The 12,196-nt window shown below is 38.5% G+C and overlaps 1 protein-coding gene across 1 annotated transcript in view; it reads left to right on the forward strand.

The window, feature by feature from the left end:
* exoc5 (exocyst complex component 5) overlaps positions 1 to 12,196 on the forward strand; it is an 81,828-nt gene that overhangs the window by 25,927 nt on the left and 43,705 nt on the right. The window contains exons 4-5 of the mRNA XM_060829126.1: positions 8,573 to 8,767; positions 11,895 to 11,959. Coding sequence (XP_060685109.1) covers positions 8,573 to 8,767; positions 11,895 to 11,959 — 260 coding nt within the window. The remainder of the gene's footprint in view (positions 1 to 8,572; positions 8,768 to 11,894; positions 11,960 to 12,196) is intronic.

The following is a 12,196-nucleotide window of genomic DNA, read 5'->3' on the forward strand; positions in this document are numbered from 1 at the left end:
AAAGGTCTCTAGGTCAATCTTGTTGCCTACAAGAGCTGCATCAGTACATATCCTTGGAGTGATCGTCTGCAGTCTGAATTTCAATTCCTGCTTGTTCAAACACTTGTTTACAATGTCTGCCGTGGCTGTTTGGTTTTGTGCTTTCAAAAGTGCAGCTATTCTTTCAAAGACTGGTTTTTTTTGGTTTTGAAAGTGTTTTCTCATTTCAGTCCACAGTCTTTAAAAACGTAAAAATAAAAAGACCCAGTCCTTAGATTATTATATGGATATACCAATTATTATTATAGCTAACTGCAGAATTTTGTGGTTTTAGAATGATGTAAAAGCAAGAGTTTTTTGAAAATGAGCAAATAAGTTGAAGTTCAACACGCTTTACAAGGAGCGAATTGACAGAGTTGTGACATTGGCTTTTATACAGGTGAAAGATCTACAAATTTGAGTTTGGTGTTCATAGTTTATTCAGTCTTCATCTTTGTAGCAGGAAGTTTGAACCCATCATGTCTGTACGGGCACTTTGTTGAGCTGTCCAAATGATATGCCTGTTCTCTCGATCTTTCCCTTTAATGAATTGAATAGCCTCTGCTTCAACTACTCCCTGCTGCAAAGCAACTCATGCTCCAGTAACTCTATGCTCATAAATTTGTGGTAATCTCTCCTCAATATTTTAATGACATTTTTAATTGATTCCTTCCTACTGACTCATCAACCAGAGGAAATCATTTTTGCCTGACGACTTTATGAAAAAGTTTTAAGAAAAACTGCCTTAAACTTCTAAACTTCTTTACACCAGTGGAGTTGTTCTTGTATCTTCTCTTCTCGTGGCAAATTTCCTGAAACCATTCTGGTGAACCTGTACTCTTAATTGTGTGGCCTGTCCTGAGGGAAGGTGATGGCCTTGTGGTATTATTGCTTGACTATTAATCCAGGAACTCAGCTAAAGTTCTGGGGACCTGGGTTTGAATCCTACCATGGCAGGTAGTGGAATTTGAATTCATTAAGAACATCTGGAATTAAGAATCTACTGATGACCATTAAACCATTGTTTACTGTAGGAAAACTCAATCTGGCTGATTAATGTCCTTTAGGGAAGGAAACCTGCCATCCTTGTCCGGCCTGGCCTACATGTGACTCCAAACCCACAGCCATGTGGTTGACTCTCAGCTGCCCTCTGAAATGGCCTAGCAAGCCACTCAGTTTTATCAGTCGCTACAAAGTCTCAACAAAGAAATAAAATTGGATGTATTACCTGGCACCAGGAAAGGCAATGATAAAAACAGACCTATCAACTATGCACGGTCTTCCTTATTAACATATAGGGATTAGTGCTAAACTTGGGAGAGCTGTCTCACAGACTAGTCAAGCAACAGCCTGATATATCTTACATACGATATCCCAAGATTTGTCCTGTCCTGCTGCCAGAATAACCTAGCAGCGTGGTGACACAGTATACTGTTGGGAGGGAGTTGTCCTGGGAATCCTCAACATTGACTCTGGGTCCTATGAAGCCTCATGGCTTTAGATTAAACATAGGCAAGAAAACCTCTTGCTGATTACCACATACCGTCCCCCCTCAGCTAATGAACCAGTTTTGCTCCATCTTGAACAACGTTTAGAGGAAATACTGAGAGTGGCAAGAGTGCAAAATATACTCTCCGGGGGATTTCACTGTCCACCACCAAGATAGCGTCAGCATCAGTACTACTTATTGAGTTGGTTGGGTGGTAACTGCAAGACAGGTTGTGTGGGAGGTGGTGAGGGAACCAACAAGAGCAGAAAAACATACTTGACTTCATCATTACTAGTCTGCCGGCTGCAGGTGCATCTGTCCATGACAATATTGGTAAGAGAGACCACCACACAGCCCTTATGGAGACAATGTCTTGATTTCACATTGAGAATGCCCTCCAACATGTTGTGTGGCATTATTACCATGCTAAATGGGACAGACTTTGAACAACCGAACAGCTCTAAACATCCTGAGACACTGTGGGCCATCAGCAGCAGTGGAATTATGCTCCAGTACAATCTGAAATCTCATGGCCTGGAGTATCCCACACTGAACCATTGCCACCAAGCCAGGGGATCAACCATGGTTCAATGGAGAGTGCAGGAGGGTATGCCAGATGCAGCACCTACATAATAAAAATGAGGTGTCAACCTGGTGCAGCCTCAAAACATGCCAAACAGCATAAGCAGCAAGTGATAGATCTAAACTCTGCAGTCCTACCACATCCAGTCATGAATGGTGGTGGACAGTTGAACAACTCATCTGGATATGAGGCAACGTAAGTATCCTCATTTTCAAAGATGGAGCAGCATGCAAAAGGTAAGGCTGAAGAATTTGCAGCAACATTCACCTAGAGGGGCCAAGTGGATGATCCATTCAGATTCCTCCAGTCATCCCCAGCATTACAGAAACCAGTCGTCTTCAATTTATCTCACTCCACTTGATATCAAGAAACAGTTGAAAGCAGTGATACTGCAAAGGCTATGGGCCCTGGCAACATTCCCGCATTTGGAACGCTGTAGAACATGCCACTCAAAATATTTGCATCTGTCTGACAATATGCAAAATTGCCCCAAGTATGTCCTGTAAACACAAAGCAGGACAAAACTAACCAGGCCAATCACTGCTCCATCAATCTACTCTGAGACATCAGTGAAGTGGTGGAAGATGCTGTCAAGTAGCACCTGCTTAATAATAACTCACTCTGTAATGCCCAGTTTGAGTTCTGCCAGGACCATTCAGCTCCTGACCTCATTATAGCCTTATTTCCATGTGGACAAAACAGCTGAATTCCAGAGATGAGCTGAGTGTGTTAGACCTTGACATGAAGGCTATATTCAACAGGGTGCGGCATCAAGGAGCCCTATCAAAATTGGAATCAATAGGAATCAGGGCAAACTCTCCAATGTTTGGAGTCATACCTAGCACATGGGAAGATGACACATGTTGGAGGCCAGTAATCTCTGCTGCCAGATATCTTTGCAGGAGTTCTTCATGATAGTGTGCTTCGCCCACCTGTCTTTAGCTGCTTCATCAATGACCTTCCCTCCATCCTAAGGTCAGAAGTGGAGATATGTGCCAATGATTGCATAAAGTTCAGCACCGTTCAGAACTCTAGAGATACTGGAACAGTCCATGTTCAAGTACAGCAAGTTCTGGACAATATTCAGGGTTGGGCTGAGAAGTGGCAAGTCACATTCACGCCACCCAAACACCAAATAACTAGTTCCAAGAAGAGGCAATCTAATGGATGACCTTTTGGCTTTCAGTGGTAATAATCACTAATTCCGTGACTATCAACATCATTTGGGGTTACCATTGAATAGACACTCAACTGGACTTGCCACATACGAGAGTGTCTACAAGATCATGTCAGAGGCTAGGAATACTGCGGTGAGAAGCTCACTTTATGACTGCTCAAAACCTGATCATCATATTTAAGGGGTGTGATAGAATGCTCCCCCTTGCCTGGGCATGTGCAGCTTCAACAACAGTCGAATTTTGACATAATCCAGAACACAGTAATTTATTTGATTGACATTACATCCACAAGCATCCACTCTCCACCACCAGTGCTCAGTGGCAGCAGATTGTATTATGTACCAGATGTGCTGCAGAAATTCACCAAAGATCCTCTGACAGAACCTTACAAACCCATGACTATCTAAAAGGACAAGGGTAGAAGATGTATGGGAGTCATCACCAAGTGACTCACCATCCTGACTTGAAAATATAGCGCTGTTCCTTCAATGTTGCTAGGTGAAATTCTGGAATTCCCTCCCTAAGGGCACTGTGGTTGGCCTACAGCACATGCACTGCAACAGTGCAAAAGACGGTTTACCACCCCATTGCCACTATCACCACCAGAAGGGCAGCTAGGATGGACAATACATGCTGGCCAGCTGGCAGTGCTCATATCCTACTGGGGAATAGAAGTCACTGTCAAAATTGTACATAAAATGCTAACTGTGACCTTGTACAAATTCTTGCCTTTTAGCTCAGTTCCCCAATGAGCAAAATATCACTTTTTGATAACGTTTTCTCTGTGGTTTCACATAATTATATATTTGAATTCCCAATTACCTCTGGTATCCACACACTTCAATGAATTTCTATTGTGCCCAAACTCAAAAGTAATTTTGTAAAGGTTATGATCTTTAAAGATTTTTCATTTGTGTTGTTTAAGCACCAATCATAAAAGAATCGATATTGTCGAGAATGGACAGGCCTGCTTTCGAGATTAGGTGCAGCTACAGGATTAAATCTAGTGGTGTACTTGTAATTGTAATTTAGTAACTTATTCAGTTCAATTGACTAAACCAACCAGAATCAGTTAACCAGTAAGCATGCTCTCTAGTGTGAAAAAATATTCATGGAAAGGGCAGACCATACAGAAACCCTAAGCAGATTGAACATTCAATTTTATGGTCTCATTTCCTCACACTTTTAAAAATGTAAACCATAATGCATTACATTATAATCTTTGCCATATCTGGAGAGTTTTGCAATGGAACATAAGTTTAATTTAAAAATAGAAAGCATGGATTTTTGATAGTTCATACCAAAGATTTCAGATGCCTGCTGTTTAACATGCAATTAATATCAAATGCTTTCTGCATCACATTCAAGATCCTTTTTCTGTACAGATTTTCAGAAAGCTGTTAAATTAGATTGATATTGAGGTTTCCAAAATGCAGGTGACAGTAAAAATAATGTATGTGTCTTGACACTTATTTTTTTCTTTTTGTGCATTTGTGCTTTCTTACATTTGGATATACTTTTCATGTGTTTTATAATTGAAATGTGTAATTTTTGGAAGGAAAGACGTAGAACATATTGTTGATAGAATTACATGAAGAAGTGTGAGAAAAGGCTTGTACGAAGAACAGCATAGGACTCTAACAGGTCCTTCAGCCTACCAAACATGCACTGACACCATGAGGTGTTTCCAAACTAAAAAACCTTTTGCCTCCATGTGGTCCGTATCCCTCTATATTCTTTGCCTATTCATGTATCTGTCAAGATGCCTCTTAAATATGGCTATTATAATAATGCCATCATAGTGAAGTTTGGCCAAATGACTTGTTTTAGTGCTGCATCTCCATCTAACTTTATGCTGAAGCAGATAAGAAATCAAGTTTATCAGAGTTCTCCAACTATTTCACTCTAGTTAACTATGTTAGATATAGGAGCAGGAGTAAGTCATGTGGCTATCAAGCATACTCCTCCATTCATTGTAATTGTGACTGATCCGCCTCGCTTCCACTTTCTTGTTTGCTCCCCATGTCCTTAGGTTCTTAGAGATCAAAAATTTTCTCTTGCCAATTTTTTGTTTTCAGTAGAGAGGGACATGTAAAGTGCCAGTTTTAGTGAATGGTCGACAACTGAAACATAACCTCACTGATGCTTCCTGATCTGCTGAGCGTTTCTAATATTCGAATGTTCAGTGTTTTTGTGAGCAGTGATGGAAAACAATACAAGGAGAGAAAAGGGTTGGAAAGTTGAATATTTGTTATCTGGGAAATAATTGGGATTTTTAAACACCGAATATGAATTGCAATGCAACTAAAGTATCAGAAATTTAAACTGGGAAGCAGGTTGATGTTTATTGAGGAGATAATGGCATTGGAAATTCCTGCTGAGCAATGAAGGGCTGTTCAGTTTTGTTTTCACACCAGTAAATTTGAAACCAAATTGCCTATCAAGTGAAAAAAAGTTTGATATTTTAAGATGGGTTCCTTTTTACATATTTGCAAGAGTTTACTATTTCAGCTTATTGTAATTATGAAACAGATACATATTTATCAAATTTAACAAAAAGAATATTAACACATTTTACTTTCTGGTTTGCTGTCTGAGAAATCTCAGTATGATTTTATTTTAGGGGCTAGTCTCCATTGAGCATGATTGAACCCCATGGAATCTTCTGCAAGAGCTCTTGTGTTTTGTATATCTCGTTGCTTCACATTAAGTGACAGTTGTCCTGCCTTCCAGCTTTCTCTGCTTAATCATGTGATTCACAGATGGCAGTTGTATTTAATTTCCCGTTCATCAATAACTCTGAAGGTGATAACTCATCCTTATTAATGAGGATTGGTAACTCGGAGCATGGTTTCAAACCTTTGATTCCTTTGGTGATGCTTGTATTGATTACACTCCTTGCTCAGCCGCAGGAAATGACATCACCACAGGAAATGACAGCATCAAACATATAAATAGAAAGCAGGAATCATCAGCAGTGCTTTGTCCGGAGGCTCACTGAAGATGTTACCTGGTATGATGACAAAATGTCTGAAAATGAACCTTCCAGCTCAGCGAGCAAACCTACATCCAGAACCTCAACCTGAGCTACAAATCTTCCCAAAACTTGCTAGTATTGAAGATCTTCCCTTTGAATTCATGTAAAACGTTTCTTAGGTCCTTCTGTACCTTGAATGGAAAAGGTGAAGGTAATGTTTCTTTTTTTCCTCTTGGCTGTTAGCAGCACGTGGAATCCAATTATCAGTTACTTCCTGTATATAGTGAGTGATGTCTGGCTGCCAAACTGCTGTTGCATCCTCATGTGACACTTTGTCATCACATGAGGGAATCACAACGTTTTTGAAGAATTTCAAGTCCAAGAACCCTGGGTGTTACTAATCTTTTATTAAAGACGAGCAAATCATTAATGGCAGATGTCTGAATTGTTAAAAGTAATGACTTAGTATTGGATTGTTAGATACGCAGCCTAGCCATCTGTCCAAACAGTGTTTTTCTTCTTTTTTTTAAAATTAATATATGGGATATAGATATTGCTGGCTGCACCAGCACTTATTGCCCTTCAGAAGATGATGAGCTGAAGCATTGAACTGCTGTAGTAATGTGCTGTAGGCAGAGCCACATTTCTGAAACTCCCTTCCCAGCAGCATTTTGACATAACACTGAAGGAGCTGTGATATATTTCCAATTCAGGACGGTGAACGTTGTGTATCTGTTGCAATTTTCTTTCAGTGGCTAGTAAGTGTTTAGTTTTTTTCTCAATGAAGTCTATATCATCATGTTGTGTTCCACTCAATGGTAACCTTGAAAGTGATTCTGCTGTTGTTTTGATACTTTCCATACACATCTTGTAGTTAAGCATTTATCTGAACTACTGATTTCTGGGCTGCATCTTGGCAATTGCTTTTGACTCAGTGACCAAGTTTCTAGTCAGTTTCAATGTTGAACTGTGAGCCCACCCCATTACCTGAAACATTCATGCCCGTGGTACTGCTAAACCTTCTTTCTCAATTGTAACCTAACCCTGTTCTGCCTGATAGAAATTTTGAGCATAGTAAACTGATTCACATTTACTCCTTTCATTACTTGAAATACTATTGCTCTCAATCTTGTTGAAGATGTAGGCACTAGACATGGATCGCAATGTGCTAAGGTTTCTAAAAAGGTTGCTAATTGTTTGATTTTGTCAAAAGCTATTTTTCTTGACATTCCAGCAACATTTGTTGAAAAAAACTATCTCCGTTTCTGTAATCTCTGCCAAATTTGGGCGAAACTTTTGCACATAAGTTCATGTCCTAAGGAATCTTTGAAGTTCTATGATTTTACTAAGTTTCTCCTCTTCAGTAGATCGAGTAATTTCAGTAGCTTGAACAACATACCAAAAAAATGTTATCTTTAGTTTTATAAACTTGCATTTCTCATTCAGTGTTAACTTGCATTTTGTGTAGGTAAAGGACAGAAGGTTTAGAGGAGATGTGATTCAATGAATCACTTTTTAAAGTGTTATTGCATGAAAAAGGAATCCAACCACTTTTCTCACATTTCACAAACGACTAATTAAATAGATTATTTACTGATCTATTTTTGGTGATGATGATATGCAGGTAAGGGGGAATCTCAATTCTCTTTAAGTAACAGGGCAGGGTCATGAAACTCACCTGATCAGAAAAATTAGAACTTGATTATGCCTCTCATATGTACTTCTCATAATGTAGCACTCTGTGAAAGATAACCACAGTCTAGGTTTAGCGTTGAAATACCAGTGAAGAACAAAGATTCATAGCTTGGTTGAGAGTGTGACCAACTGAACCAAGATCAGGCTTAGCAACTACTGAGGATTGTTTCAGTGGAAGTATGGGATGGGATAGGGTGTGAGATACTACAGATAGTGTATGGTGCAAATTGTGAAGCATGCAGCATTAGAGATAAATAGTGTTGTGCTATGTTGGGATTTGCAGGCATATATGAGCAATTTGAAATTAAGTTTGAGCTCAACCTTTGGGCATCAGTATGGTGGTAAAAGTTAGAATGGAGACTGATTTTTATCCTTTTGAAGTTTTGACCAATTGAGCACCAACTGAAACTCTAGTGAAGTCTGCAGCCCAAAACCACAAGTCAGAGGATAATATGCTTCCTGGGTTTACTTTTAGAAAGATGAAAAATGGAGTAAAGTTAGTGTGCTGTTTAATTCTTCAGGACCAATGTATCCTAAATATTAATTATTAGTGTCTTTCAACATGAAGTATTTGAATAATGCCTTCATGCATGAATAACCCTAATTTTGATGCTTCATTTTCATGTCCATAGATTGCTTTCCAGCATTTCCAAGAGTTGGATGAACATATCAGTTATGTAGCAACAAAAGTTTGTCACCTTGGAGACCAATTGGAAGGAGTAAATACACCAAGGCAACGGGCTGTAGAGGCACAGAAACTGATGAAATACTTTAATGAGTTTCTGGATGGAGAACTGAAGTCAGATGTTTTCACAAATCCAGAAAAGGTAAGCGCTGTCAGCAGGATAAAAATGGTTCAAAGCAGTGTTTCTATCTAATTACAAACTGCTACTATGACTTACCCGGTAAGACTTCAAACCACAAGCCTCAACTTTTCAAAGAGTCTGGCCGTTTCATTATTCAGAAATGTGAATTAAAAGTGGTAACCTGCAGAGTGCTGATAAAGCATTTGTTAGTGTTTTTTTTAATTTTATTTTCCAATTTTACTAATTAAGCTAAGACCTTTGGCTCATGGCTTATTCATATTCACATGGATAAAGAAGCAAGGTTCCCCCCATTGTTTCATTATTCTTTAATTGAATTCTATTGTGTGGCTAAAGAATTTTAATAAAAATGTATCAGCTGCATAAGTGAGGAATAAATTAGCTCCAAGAAGTTTTTTTTAATTTTAGAAGGAAAATCTAGAATTCAGTTCAATAGTTGAATTTTAAAGCTCTTTAGTCAGTTACAGCTGCTAACAATAAAGTAATTCTATGTATGTCTGGACATATAAATACTGTGGTTAAATTAGTATGATAGGAAAAACACCTAACATGTCCATTCCCTTGTTGCTATTAGCATAAAGTTTAAGAATGCATATCTTGGAGTTTGAAGTATGCCTCCTCATTCACTGTAATCCCTCCAATGGCTGTTAAAACATACAACTTATTTTAACAATTGACATCGTAACTGAAATGACAAGAACCATTCTCTGCCATTCACTAAGGAAGCACTTGGCAGTAGAATGGAAATAACTGCTGGAAGATTAATAATTAGAAATCACTAAAGCACTGACTCTGCTTCATAACAAAGAAGAACATGCCATTTAAAAAAAAATCAGGAGAAATGGCAAGCAGACTTGTACCTCAATACCATTTGCCGGACAGCATAAAGTTCAACTCAATGCATACTGTTTAAGATCTGTCCCCTCCCTGCCACAGTAATCCATGCATTCATTCTTCATTCCACTCTCAAAATTCAGTTGTTAACTTTCCAATTTCTTCAAATGTGAAAGCTCCATCCCTGCCTGAAACAGCTGAAGCTCAATAAGAGTAGACCATTCCTGCCTATACCCACAATACAGGGAAATATTTCCTCATTTCCGAACTAAGATGGAGTGAAACCCTTGTCACTACAGATCTAAGAGAAGGGCTTTTGCCCGAAACGTCGAATTTCCTGTTCCTTGGATGCTGCCTGATCTGCTGAGCTTTAGCTACACATTTTCAGCACTACAGATCTAAGAGTGCTAACCATTTCTCTCCCACCTATAAACATTAAAGAGCGGAAATAATTGTCCACCCTCTTTTCAATGAAGAATGTTCACCCACACATTTGAGCTGCATCCACTTTCTTCCCATTGTCTTCTCCATTCTGACTTTTGCTCCCATAAACACTCTCCTTTCTAATGTCCAGGCATTTTGCTGCTACTATTTGATAGGACTGTTAAGGCATACGGTGTGGTAGCTTTTATTATGAGAGGGATCAAATTTGGGAAGCATGAAGTCATGCAGCAGCTGTATAAAACTCTGATGCGGCTGTACTTGGAGTATTATATGTAGTTCTGGTAACCACATTATTGGAAGGAACTGGAAGCTTTGGAAAGGGTTCAGAGGAGAATTATTAGGATGTTGCATGGTATGGAGGGAAGGTCTTATGAGGAAAGGCTGATGGACTTGAGGCTTTTTTGTTAGAGAGGAGAAGGTTGAGAGGTGACATAATTGAGACATATAAGGTAATTAGAGGGTTAGATTGGGTGGATATTGAGATCCTTTTTCCCAAGATGGTGATCAATAGAGGGCGTAGCTTTAAATTGAGGGATGATATATATAGGACAGATGTCAGAGGTAGTTTCTTTATTCAGAGTGTGAAACACATTGCCTGCAACAGTTGTAGACTCACCAGTTGTAGACATCCAACATTCCTCCCATTGACAAGGAAATAGACTCTGCTCCAATACCACGTGACCCTTTTTCTCCTTTTCCTCCAAACATTTCCACACTCCACTACTTTCGCTTTTCCTCCTATTCCCCTCACCCCTAACGGAAGGGACTATGGTCCAATGTCCCACTTCTGCCATTCTTGGGTTGCATCATTTTGTGACTCTGTCTGTCTTCTATCCCAACCTCATACCATTTTCCTTAACCTCATGCTCCTCCTGTCCCTGCAGTATGATGATCAAGTTAACTACCTACCTTGAGCTGAATACTGCACACTTGTCTTTTCTCTCAGTACAATGTCATGGGTGATTAATTAGTATCTGAATACAATTCTAGTATTGTTTAGTGGTAATATGAACTAGAATAAAAATGTGGTACATTTTTCACAGATTTTAGCACCCTGCAGTCTAACCTGCAGCAAATAATAGTGAGAATAAAGTGTAATGAGGTTATATAGTTGTTGCAACTTTAAATAGTTCTATCTTCCCATAAAACTTGCTCTAACGTAGTCCTATTAGGAGTTCTGCACTCGTCGTATTATAGAATGAAAGACTTGCATTTCTCTTGTGCCTTTCTCTTGATTTTCATTAGCCAAAAAAGTACTCGGGGAAAGTGTAGTCAGTGCTATAATATGGTGATTAATTTATTCCCCTGTCAACATCACTAACTGGATTATATTTTGCTTAATCCTTCTCTGCAATATTCATTGTTTTCATTTATTCAAAGTTTATGGCTACAAGGAAGCTGATTTATAAAAATGTGTAGTGTTTTGAAGGAAGCTAACTGCAACCAGTATTGCACATTACTCTTAATTCTTACATTGAAAAATCAATACTTTGTGGCAAAATTACAAGTTAAAATGCTGATGTGCTTTTTTTCCTGTTCAGAAATTAAGAGTAACTTGTGAATGATATGCTGGCCAGTTAGGTTGGTAAAACAAGAACATGAATAACTAGCATAATCTCTGTGCCGTTTATTTGTTTGTTTTAGTTTCCAAGCTTTCGTTTTATTTTTAATGTCTCAATTATACTTTGGTTTGACCAATCAAAAATTATATTCTTTGCTAACTTTGGAAGTGCAAACTAGCAGATCATTAAATTCGACATGCTAGTTTAATTTAATCTTTTTCTTCTCTCTCTCCTTCAATAAATCAAAAGTATCTTCAACTTCATAGTTGAATGTCACATTTTTCCTTCAGATTAAAGAAGCAGCTGATATCATTCAGAAGTTGCACCTTATTGCTCAAGAACTGCCCTTTGACAGGTGAGCCAGTAATTCATGGTAGAAGCTTGTTTGAAAACTTGAAAGTGTAGTTTGAAATTTATAAGTGATTTACTTATGAAAATATTTTGATCCTAATTGAAGAGGATTTAAGAAATAAGCCATGTTAACAAAGTAACCATACACCGCAATGAAGTGCTCTTTTTTTCTTTCCTGTTTCAAATAAAACGCTTCTGGGTTCAGTGCAATGATACATTGAAAATCAAATGCTTCACTAGT

The sequence above is a fragment of the Hemiscyllium ocellatum genome, chromosome 8 (assembly GCF_020745735.1).
Source record: "Hemiscyllium ocellatum isolate sHemOce1 chromosome 8, sHemOce1.pat.X.cur, whole genome shotgun sequence".
NCBI lineage: Eukaryota > Metazoa > Chordata > Chondrichthyes > Orectolobiformes > Hemiscylliidae > Hemiscyllium > Hemiscyllium ocellatum.